This window comes from Glycine max, chromosome 14 (assembly GCF_000004515.6).
Source record: "Glycine max cultivar Williams 82 chromosome 14, Glycine_max_v4.0, whole genome shotgun sequence".
Taxonomy (NCBI): Eukaryota; Viridiplantae; Streptophyta; class Magnoliopsida; order Fabales; family Fabaceae; genus Glycine; species Glycine max.
The window spans coordinates 9,115,320-9,127,721 of record NC_038250.2 but is presented as its reverse complement, the minus strand read 5'-3'; the positions used below and the strand labels follow the sequence as shown (position 1 = coordinate 9,127,721).

Genomic DNA, 12,402 nt, shown 5'->3' with positions numbered 1-12,402 from the left:
TTGACTTGTGCATTATCCATTTTTCTAGCCCAAAGGGCTCTTAAGTGAAGGGGCATTTTAAAGTTGTAATATATAGCCATTCATGTGTCTTCATCTTACAGATTATGTTTTGGGGATAAGTTGGTTCATGACATCTGAATATACTTTTCATGATTCATGTGTCTTCATCTTACAGATTATGTTTTGGGGATAAGTTGGTTCATGACATCTGAATATACTTTTCATGTGTAATAACACTGAAAAGTGTAACCTATTGTCTTAGAAACCCTGTGCCTTTTTGTTAACTTATTATCTGTGGTGTTGTGACTACTTGCAGTCATTTCCTGCTCGTTTCTTTCATGTACATGTCTCTATCATTGTGCTGTATTATTGATGGTTAAATTTAGCCTTTTATGGATGGATGGATTGATAGTTAGCTGACTTTTGATGGTTGAGTAGGAGGCATATTTCCTACATCCTTAATGGACTAGCATACTATGATATTTCCATGAAAGTACTATTACTATGCTGTGGAAATGTCCAGTTTACAACCAGATGAGTAAATGAAATCGGTCATAGGACATTCTTATTGTTTGCAAGACACAAGCATGAACATGTCCATGGTTAAGTACGAACAGAGATTAGACTTAATTTCTTTTATTATAGGTTAAGGCATAGTCAAAGTGTGTCAACGATAGTCATCGAGAACTAGAGAATGCCCAGGTTCTAGTGACAGAACTAGAGAATTAGCTACTAAGATTTTGTAAACTTGCATGCCCAAGTAAAAATCTTCTCTTTGGGTATATGGATCAAATGGCCATCAAATATGAGAGATTTTGTGAGGGTGATAGGAAAATTAGAACAGTGCATGGCATTTAGTATCTTTGTTCTATGGTTCATTGATTTAGATTCGAACTTTGTTGTTGTAATTTGATTTGTATGATCAATGCTTGATTACTCTTGCTAGTGGACTTGTGCCATGGTCAATTATGTTTATTTACGCTGCATGAGCTTGAATAAACATAATAATGTGTTGTGCTGGTGCAGGAAGGTAGCCTAATGTGTTTGCTGGTATCCATGATTTATAGATCAACTAGAAGTTCTATGATGTTTGTTATCAGCTAGATAGTTGGCTGCCGAGTAATATGTCTTGTACATTTGTCAAGGACTTTAGATTAGTGTCTTGAACTTCAGAATTTAGATAATTGCCTTTGTAGTAACTCTACTGCTGACTTAGGGTGAGAATTTGTGCACATTTTTGTGCAGCTCTAAAATCTGAAGTCTGATTGATGGTTAGAGTGAATTGTCAATTGTGTTCTTTTGCTGGGCCATCTGCATGTTATGGTGATTTGTCTTATCTTGGATAGCATTAGCAATTAGCAAGCCTTAGGGCAGAACCTGCATTCTTGTCCTGTTAGGAAAAGTTGAGATGGAAAGTTCATCATCTTGGGTGCAAGTATGGGACAAGAACATTACATTTTTTCTTGACTTCACGGAACCTCATGATTTTGTTGGTGAATGTGACGGGACGACGTCCCCACTTTCCAGGAACATATCGTTAACTTCTACCCTTATAAGTTTGGGGCAGCTCATGTGCTCAAAAATGTTATTTTTTTCATTAACCAAACTTGTTTGAAATACAATATTCAACGAACTGAGCCAAATAAATCTGAATTTAAATAGACCAACATTTTAACTAATCTGTATCTGCTTAGACTGAAATATAAACGGTCTGTGCACAAGTTCAAATCCATACACACAGCCACTACTTATATATCCGATTGAAGGAACATCATGGGTAACCATCAATCCACTTTTAAGTTGAATAAATTATCATACATGGGAAAAATCAATGCGAATGACATTATTTCTTCATTTCTGTGGTTGAAAGTTAGATCCGGAACATTGTGAAAATGTTTTGTTTTTCTGAACAATGAAGTATTAATGTATTGCTTCTCACTGATGTGATGCATTATTTAAAACGTAGAAAGTAAAAAGATATAACCATGCAGTAGTAAAACGCAAATAAATTAGTTGGGAGGCAAATCAAAGATTTTAGAAAAGTTAAAGTTATTAAAAAAAATAATAATAATTTTCTGATGTGAAAAGCCCTTGACTTGATTTGATTCTTCAATTCAGTAGTCTCTCTCAAGACTTGGGAAGTTGAAATTGGTTTTGATGCCATTTCAACGTTCAACCACTAAATATACGACATTAGGATTCACAACATTGTAAATTTAACTTTAAAAAACATTTTAGATGATATGAATCTATTGTCACAAAATGTTAAATTATCTTTTGACCTCTAAACAGTATTATTAGAAGTTCGTGCAATATATGGGTATTGTTTTGAAACAGGTATGTACATAGTTAATTATTTATTTAAATTTTGTACGAAAAACTTTTTTTTTACTGTCAATTAATCATAAATTATCATATAGATAAAATTTACCAACTTTTTAATATTTATTTTAAGAGATTTACTAAAATAATTTTTAAGCGATTAAATATAATATGAGAAAATTCATTGTCCTACAAACATTGGTTAAGGAACATTTAATATAATATATTGGGGGTGTTTGTACAATTAGTTGAAATAGGTTTATCTTTATTTTTATCCAATCCAAAATTTTGATAAAGTCATTTTTTAAAACTTAAGCTTGATTTGATTAAGAACATATAATATGTTATAAGACTATGTCAACTTGATTTCTTGATTAATATATCTATTTTAATAGTATGCATTAAATTGTAGGATTGTATAAAAAAAATAGTAGTATTAAAAAATTATAAAACTATAGTTTAAGTATAACTTACCATATACATATTCCAAGCTAAATAATTTTCATAGAAGTAATATATTTTTTATAAAATATTATTTATTAAAAATTAAATTTTTATTACTAAAACATAATTGTTTATGTTAAAAAAACTTAACTAGAGCAAGGAGATCCCCATTGAACCTTAACTACAACCGTTCTTCTCCCTTTTGGGCCTCAACAGGGGACACAGAACACAACCCATCCAAACAATAAGGATGTTGGCCTCAACAGGGGACACAGAACAATGTTTTATTTTTAATATTCCAAAAAGTACTTTCTAGAATACTATTATTGTATTCCAAAAAATATTTTTCAGAATGTTGAAAAATAAAGTTTTGCTCATAAAAGTACTTTTTGAAACACTAGTTTGTGTTCTAGAAAAAACTTTTGATAGTGTTAAAAAAATCAAAAAATTCAAGCAAAACACTAGGACCATTAAAAATCTTATATAAAGGGAAAATTGTACAATAGTGAAGCAACTGAAGTGGATAAACATATAATTGATATGGGTCATTCAATCTAGTATTTTGCTATGATAGAGAAAGTGTTCAAGGGAGAGAAAAAGGTTTGAAAAGAAAAACTACTTAAAGTAATTTGGTTTTAAGAAAGGAAAGGATAGTGTACTTATATAAAAAAAAAAAAAAACAAAGTGAATATAGCAATAGCCGAACAATCATGTATGAGTTTTTAAAATTCTAAGATGTAAATAAAAGTACTTAATTATCAACTTTTTATGCTTATTAAAATTTCCGAGTACATCGATAATATCAAAATTAGAACTTTGGGATGAAAGAGTGAGAAGAAGAAATGTCATTAATATACTTGGTGAAGAAAAATATTAATGAAACAATAATCCTAAAATATATTATAATATTAGCATTATTATTTTAATAATATATTTGTGTAGAAGTATAAACTAATATTAATAATATTAATGTTGAGGCACGTGAGATCCATGTGATGTTGAACATCTTATTTGCATATTTTAATTACTAAAATTTATATTTATATCATCTTTTTAGTAATTAATTTTATTAAATTATTATTTTATCTATTAATGCACTAATCATTTATAATGATAATATTATTAGTTTTAATTTATAGATAATATTATTAATATTTTAATATATATATATATATATATATATATATATATATATATATATATATATATAGTAAATACTTTTATTTAATAATAATAAATATATGTGCAATTTTAATCTCTGTTAAGTTACATATGTTTTAATTTCATACACATACCAAAAAAATATCATTAGTTTAACAGTTAAGAGTTCTTATTAGAATCTAAGATGTGGGGTTTGAAACCAACTAGGACCACTTTGAAAACTTCTTTCATTTTTTCATGACACATCACAACACAAAGTCACCGACATGTCACGATTTATGTCATTTATCATACCATTAGGTGGTACTATCTAACAGATTAGAAAAACTACAATTGTACAATAAAAAGTGTAATACATATCCATAATTTAACTAAAATTATGAGACAAACGACTATATAAAAGGTTTCCATCATTTCATCACATGTATAATAAGTTTATTTTTTATAATAATTATTTTAAAAATCATATTTAAAATAATTTTTAATTAATTTATCCTATAAAAAGAATCTTTACATGAAAATTGAATTCCTAATTAAATTTAAAAAATTTAGTTTCTGTACAATAACAATATGAGTAATTAATTAAAATAAATAATAGTAAAAAAAGGACAAACTTGTTTATAAATGTTAATTTGTTATTGAATAGTTGTGTTTACACGTTATTGTATAATCTTGGACAAAACTACACTTTTAATCTTATATTTTTTTATTAAATTTAATTTAATTCTATATTTTTTTAAAAATTCAACTCAGTTCTTTATATATTTTTTAAAATCATCAAAATAGTCCTTTATATATTTAAAGTTAGTCAAATTATTCATTCCGACACAATAATTATTTCCAATTTTGATACACAAGACTTAAAACATATATGTCAAACAACCAGAAAAGAATATATATTAAATTTTTTTATTTTTTATTGCTCATTCGACTAATTTTTCACACATTTTTTTATCATATTTATGGTCATTTTTAACTTGAACATCAATTTAGTTATATAATTTTTTATGTATATGAATTTAATGAAATAAATTTTATGTCTTGAATCAATAAAAAATAATTTAAATCATTTTTCAAAATTGGAAACGACCATTAAATTATTTTGATTCACTTTAAAAATATAAAAGATTAAGTTAAATTTTTTAAAGATAAAAAAATCAACCTGCATATAGTTAAATTTATAAAAGATTAAAAAGTATATCTTATCCTATAATTTATTTTCTCATATTCAAAATTCCTAACAATTATTATTGTAATTATCAATGTTAATATTTCATGAGTAATATTCAAAAGTTACCTGGGGTTCTTCTAATGATTAGGGGTGGGTAAATAGGTACAGGTTCATGGACTGGCCCGCAGGACTTGCGGTCTGCAGGGGTTACGAATCAATTTTTTTAAACGGTCCATGATTATGTCATATTTTTTAACCTGCCCTGCTTAACCCGCGGACTATGCGGGTTTGACCCACGAAATTCGCGGGTTGCCCGTAGCCCACATTATGTTTGATTTGTGTGACCCTGACCCAATTATATTAAGTTTGATTTTTTCTTTTTCACTTTAAACTTTTCTTTTAAAATAACAAATAAAGAAATATATTAGATAAGATAAAGATTTAAAGATAAAAATAAAATATTTAAAGATATGTAATAACATGCTAGAAATCTTTCTTTTTTATATTTTTTCGATCTTTTTTTCATTTAATCTATCATTTTCATATCTGCAAGTCATAAATAATAAAAATATCAATTCTTATCATTTAAGCTAAAAATAATTGTTAAATAAATATTTTTAAAGATATTTCAATATATTTTTATTATAAAAAATAACTCACATCATATTCAGCAGTTATGATTGTAGCAGACTAAGAACACTTTTTCTGCTCACGGTTTTTCTCCATCATGGAGTCACGCACGTGCGCAAGTCATGTGACTTCTTCCCTTACAAGGAAAACAAAACACGACTCTCACTTACGCAGTCACGCGACACCCCATAGCGACACAACCTCGACCCACCACCACGCAAAGTACATCTCTTCTTCCTCTAGAATTTGTTTTTATCCTATTTTTGTTGGGACTAATTCATTGTTGTTGTACTCTTAAATGTGGAGATAGAAAAGGCTCAAGCTACTTCAAATATAGAATCATTTGTTATTGGAGATGTTTAAATTTCATATTTTAGATTTATTGCTTGAATTTTCTTTTATTAAGATATTATTTATTTTATTGATGTAATTGACTAATTATTGAAATTTTATTTACATTTGTATTGAACTTAATTTGATTGTATTGTATTTTTTATTATAATTAAAATTCTTTTAAAATTAGGTCCGCGAACTGACTCGTTTGACCCGTGGGGTCCACAGGACAGGGTCATCAGGACGGACTAACCTCATCCGCTACTAATGTGGACAGACTTTACGCGGAACAAGCCAACCCGTTTACCCACCCCAACTAACGGCGCAAATTTAGGATTTTGTCTACTTCCCCGTGTAGATTTTAGCTACGTTAGGATCTAACTTAGTATCAGTGCAATTTTTTCATGGTCTTCTACTTCCCCTTTGTAGATTATAGGTTAAATAATTAAAATATAAAAAAAATTAATGTGTAAATAATAAGAAAAAAGACACAAAATCATTTAACCCAAAAAAGAACCAATGACAATTCTCTTGCGGCATAATCATTTAAAAATACTTGTTTCTTTCTTTGAAAAGAAATCATTTAAAAATTACTAGTAACAGAACATTGATAAAATGTACATCCAGAGAAAAGACACAAAAGATGGCACGTGAAAAACAACATTTAAGCCCGAAATATAGGCACGATTTCACAGTCCACGTTCCCACGAGCAAACAACCCAACACTCCATTAATGGCGTAAATTAAATATGCTTTCTCAGTCTGTGCAACCCAACTGGCACAACTTTTTTCCTTTCTCTCTCTTCACCTTCATAAAACTCCAACTTTTTACTTTCACTTTCTCTGCCGCTCCCATAAAAAATATAAAAAATCTCTCTTCCCATAGAAAGTTACCAAGGGTAATCAGAATTTTCCTTCCACTTTCTCTTATCCTAATTACTCCATCAGGTATCGATAGGTACACACAAAGCATAACAAGAAGCCAAGAACACACTATTGTCAATGAAATTTGAAATAAAAAATCCCATGATTCCTTGTGTGTCATTTTTTTTAGTTGGCATGTTGCAAGTACAGAGCATTTTTTTTTTTTGAGTTATAGTAAGTACAAGTATCTGTCATTGTGGTTTAGCTATTTTTCATGAAGTATTTTTTCCCAACTTCAATTTTACTTAATTTTCACTAAAAATAATAAAAAAACACTAAATGCATAATTGGAAACCAGTTTCAACTTTCCCAGGAGTTCGTTTAACTCAAAAAATACACACGAACTCCTTCCTCAACATATGTTCACCACCCTAGCATCATAATATTTCCAAACATAGTCGTAACAGGATTTGAAGAACCTTGGTCTATATGTTTGATAATGAGACTACCAACACATCATGATCATTTTTGTCCTTGAGTGAGTGTTATTTACACAAGTATTTTCAAAGTTAAAACAAATTTTAAACTAAAAACTAATTTCTCAACATAAAATTAAACATATAATCATTTACTTATAAGATTACGCCAATTACTATTTCTCAACATAAAAACCAATTTTAAACTTAAAACTAACTTCTCAACATAAAATTAAACATATAAACATTTACTTATAAGATTACGCCAATTACTATTTCAAACATAATGTTAGATCATCACCTTAATCCAAACAAACTAAAATTAAATTAATTTTGAATCTTTTGATATAACTCCCACATGTCACTCCCTCATGTCCATGTTAATCTGAGCTAGATCTTGAATAAATTAATGAGCCAAGTCAAAGAAGTTTCCCCACTCCCCATTACCCAAATCTAGTGGAGCAAGAATATATTATGTTATATAGAAATAGAAACAATAAGGACTAAGGAGTCATCAACATAAAGCAACAACTTACAACTAATTCCCAACATCCCACAAGTAGTGGCTGAAAATGAACAAGCCACACTCAGCACCCTACTTCACATAACCAACCCCCCAAAAAAGCTCACTAATTTTACAAAAAAAGAAACAAAAAAACCTAATTAAAAACTAACAAAAAAATAAAATATTACACTAAAATGTAATAAACGGATAATCCTGCTAGACGTGACCAATTAAGTTATCCAATGAAAATTAGATTACTCATCCATAAAACTAGTAGATAATTGTTATCAATAACATAGTAAAACAAAAATAGTATTATGATAATAATAATAATTGTTAATAACTAGTACTTACTTAGCAGACCCTCTGCCAATCATTTCCTTGTACCTGATGATGGAATCCAGCCTCTGGAGCTTCAGCTGTTGCTTGAACTTGTTGATGAAGTCGTCGGCCTTGGCGTCCACCTCGGCGTCGTCCTCGGCGGCGCCGCCGGTTACCTTGGCCTCCCTCACGGTGGCCGGCCGGCGAGTCTCCACGATGTCGTCCTCCTTGAAGTGCGAGAACGCCGACTTGCTGCTCGCCGACTTCTTCATCTTCCTCGGAAGCTTCACCGGAACCTCCCCGGACGCCGGCTTCGTGTCGGAGTGCGTCCGCTCGAAATGACCCTCTTGCCCCTGCTGCTGCAGCTTGCAGTAAATCTCGTCCAGCGAGGAAGAACCAGCACCACCCTCTTCGGAGACTCCGAGGTTATAATTGTAATTGTGCGTGCTCATAATGATGTTGTTGTCATCTTCGACAACATAGTCATCATAACCCTCTTCTTTTTCCTCGTCCGTTTCCACCACTTGTTGCGGTTGGTTTTGTTCTCGCACGTACGGTTTCTCCGGCACGTGCTGGTCGGGTGTGAGTTTGGAAGTGAAGGGTTCGGTAGGGAAGTAACTGTAGAGGTTGATGGATTTGAGTCTCTGGAGAACGGAGGGAGATCTAGCAAGTTGAGGTTGTTCATTTTCATGAGCGTTGTGAAAATGAGGGTTTTGAAGGTCTTGGGATCTGAAAGGGGAAGAAGGGTAAAAGTTGATGGATTTGAGTCTTTGGAGCATGGAAGGGGATCTGGGAAGATGGTGGTGTGGAAAGTCATGTGCTTGTTGTGGTTCTTGTTGTTGGTGTTTGTGGGTGTTGGCAAGGTTTGAGATGATGAAAATGGTGCCAATGACTAGTTGGAGGAGGAGGAAGAAGACAGTGGGGGTGAACCAGCTGTACAGGCTGCCCAAGAATGTTGGGGTGGATGAGACTGATTCATCAAGCATGGTTTTTGGTTTGTTGCAAGTTTTTTTGGGGTGAGATTGGAGAAGAGTGTATGTGGAAGGGAAGGGGTTTTGTTTTGTTTGATTCTGTGGTGTAGTGTATGTACTTGTGGGTTTTTTTTTATGATGGTTAGCTAAGTATTGGGTTGGGTCACTTGGGTGTAAATTTACAATTAGACTATGATAATTGATGAATTATATTTTTAAAAAGTTAAAATTGTATTTTTGGTCTTTTATTTTATGATCAATTTCATATTTTGTCTTCTAATAAAATTATTTATAAATTGTATTCTCATATTTAATTAAATCACGCAATATTGGTCTCCAGCTTACCATTACAAAAATTAATGTAGATGGTTACTGTCACATTTTTATTGAACGATGACCGTCACGTGTTTGATTGGATGTCAACTTCATGAAAAATGAAATACATTATTATTTTTATTGATCAATCAAAACATGACATGTGATAGTCGTTATTAAATAAAAACGTAACATGTGGTGATTAATATTGTGTAATAGTCAACGTCCAATTATGAGTTAGGAGAACAAAATTCATAAATAATTTTATAGAAGAAACAAAATCCAAAATTAAAGATAAAATAAAAGATCAAATTTACAATTTTACCATTCAAAGATTATTTTTGAAGTTTTATATTTTGAGAGACTATATACACTTTCGGATACTAAAATAGCCTTTTACCCTTATCTAGGGGATTTGTGTTTAATGGCATGGTATGGTCGTGGATTTTGGAGTTTTAATTGTGGGGGAGGGAGATTCGCATCTCGAGAAACACGTGGTGGCATATGATGGGTCTGCTGCAAAGGGACAAAATAGGAGGGTAGATTTGTGCAACGTGAGGCAGTTGTTGTTGGGTTTCGGGATATTCATTTCAGCCTTGACTTCAATAAAAAAGACACCCGTGAATTCAATTTCAAGCTATTGTTATTGTTATGTATGGAATAGGCCTTTGACATGATTTTTCGGTTTTAAACCTTCTGCTCATCAAGAAAAAAAGAAAAACAAATTCTAATTAATCTAGATCGGGAGGTGCATAAAAAGATAATTAAAGTTTGATTAATAAATATTTTTATCAAAGATTAAATTTAAATATTATTTAAATTATTTAATCTTAACTTTAAGATATTAATAATTTGTATTTAATCATTTGATTGGACATTGAAGATGATGAAAATAAAAATTTAATATTTACTTAAAAATAATAAATTATTCTTTCATGTCTCTCTTTACTTACTCATGGGTCATAATTACTTAATGAAAAAAATTGTTTATAGATTACTTTTGTATTATTTTGTATGCAATAAAAAAGGGATATAGATAAAAAAGAAAAATGTATATTAAAGATATTAATAATTTATAAAAAAATATTATATAGGTAATACAACTCATTTGATGATGACCGTAGACATTTATGTCGGTCTACTTCCCTTTGCGTATTATTTCATATTAATTACAATCACAATGCTTTTGATTAAAGTCAATGGGTTCTTGCCTATACAACTTTGTACTAGTTCGGATCGTTTGACAAAAATACAGCAAAGGTGGATCTTATCAAATTACTCTCTTCACGGAAATATTTTAAAAGCACAAGTAATTAGCTAGGTTATTGTCTTAGTTAATTAAAATTTGTTAGTTTGATTGTTGGAAATGTTTTTTTTTTTTTACTGCTAACTACCTTTCAAATAAGTTGTATAAATAAAGTTTGTAGATATACTCTCATTTACGTCTTTTATTCATTCAATCAACATAATGATATACTTTTATGGAAATTTCTATTTTGATTGACCTTACCAAATTGAGATTAAATGCACGTTAAGCTTTTTGCCTACTGTCCACATTAACAACTTTGTTTCTTTCAGCTTGTGAGATCAAAATCAACATCTCCTTCTCAAGTTGAATATGAGTTTGGCCATTTTTAAAATGCAAAAACAAATCTACAAACCAACTTTAATTTCCCGTATTATGCAATTCCTTATTTGGTGACTTAATTAACATGTGTAGAATGAATTGGATTAATATCTTCAATTCTTTATAATATCTTCATAAATTTCTAAAACTCAACTCACTTAAACTTTATTATAGAAAAAGTACGTTGTCTATTTTGGTCCAAATTGCCATTTTCTTCATACATTTATTTGCACATGAACTTACGTATGAGGTTAGTGTCGGTCAGTGTATTGCTTTCTCCCATGCTTACAACGCGCTGTTAGTTGTCACAAAATTAGAATGCAAGTATAATACTAGCTACCTTTCTTGATGTTACTTTGCTTACCTTGTTATCGTAACATACATCCTAGTCAAACATGAAACATGGCCTTGCTATATTTAGTTTTGGCATATGCTAGATAGTATTTTTAGGATATTTATTAAGAAATTAAAAAGAGAAATATTTTTTTATTAGAATGTGTAAAATTGTACTTTATTGTTCTCTTATATTTTATACAATAAATAATTTTTTTTAGTTTTTTATCTAATATCCTAAGGGTATTGGTCTGCAAAACCCTTAATTAAGGATATTGGTTAAAAAATTTGAAGTAAAAATATTTTTATTGAAAAGCAAAAAATTATGTTACATATGATTTTTTTTTTACATTCTTTTATGATTTATTTAATAAATATTTTTTCTTTTAATTTTTTTAACTAATGTTCTTAGGACACTGGTTATTATCATGACCCTAATTATAATACTAGAACTTGGCTGGAGGAAGCAATGTAGGAATACCATGCAGGTATAAGTATTTATCTTCCACTTTGAAGGAAAACAAAATGAGTTGTTGGTATTTTAGGGATTGAGTGTGAAGGAAAAAAAAACAGAGAACATATTTTAGTGATCATACTAAATACTTATGTGTTACAAAAGCCTAATCTAATACTTTCTATTTATACTAATATTATAGTTTAAGTATTGCTAAAGCAAAATCCACTAGGATATTTTACATCCTTTAAATTTTTGTGATCATTATAATATCCAGACTTGCATGAATAGAAGTATTATGAGTAGCTATGCTAATGTCATTTAGTCCTTATTATTCTTTTTATATTTCTCCATTAGTAAATGAGGTTGTGATTTTTTTCATTTTCCTTTTTTTTTTAACTTATTGTAAGTGTGACAGGGTGGCAAAGGTAATTGTTAGTCACACCTCCCTTTTTTATCAATGCACCTCTCTTAT

At 30.0% G+C, this 12,402-nt stretch overlaps 1 protein-coding gene across 1 annotated transcript; it reads right to left on the bottom strand.

Moving 5' to 3' along the window:
* Positions 1 to 7,858: 7,858 nt before the first annotated feature.
* On the bottom strand, positions 7,859 to 9,488 carry LOC100775337 (pathogen-associated molecular patterns-induced protein A70). The gene has a single exon (XM_003544487.5). The coding sequence runs from the start codon at positions 9,211 to 9,213 to the stop codon at positions 8,257 to 8,259; it is 957 nt and encodes a 318-aa protein (XP_003544535.1). The 5' UTR covers positions 9,214 to 9,488; the 3' UTR covers positions 7,859 to 8,256.
* Positions 9,489 to 12,402: the final 2,914 nt, after the last annotated feature.

What these genes read in the sequence shown, in the direction of transcription:
- LOC100775337 (XM_003544487.5), bottom strand. Translation starts at nt 9,213, where the DNA reads ATGCTTGATGAATCAGTCTCATCCACCCCAACATTCTTGGGCAGCCTG.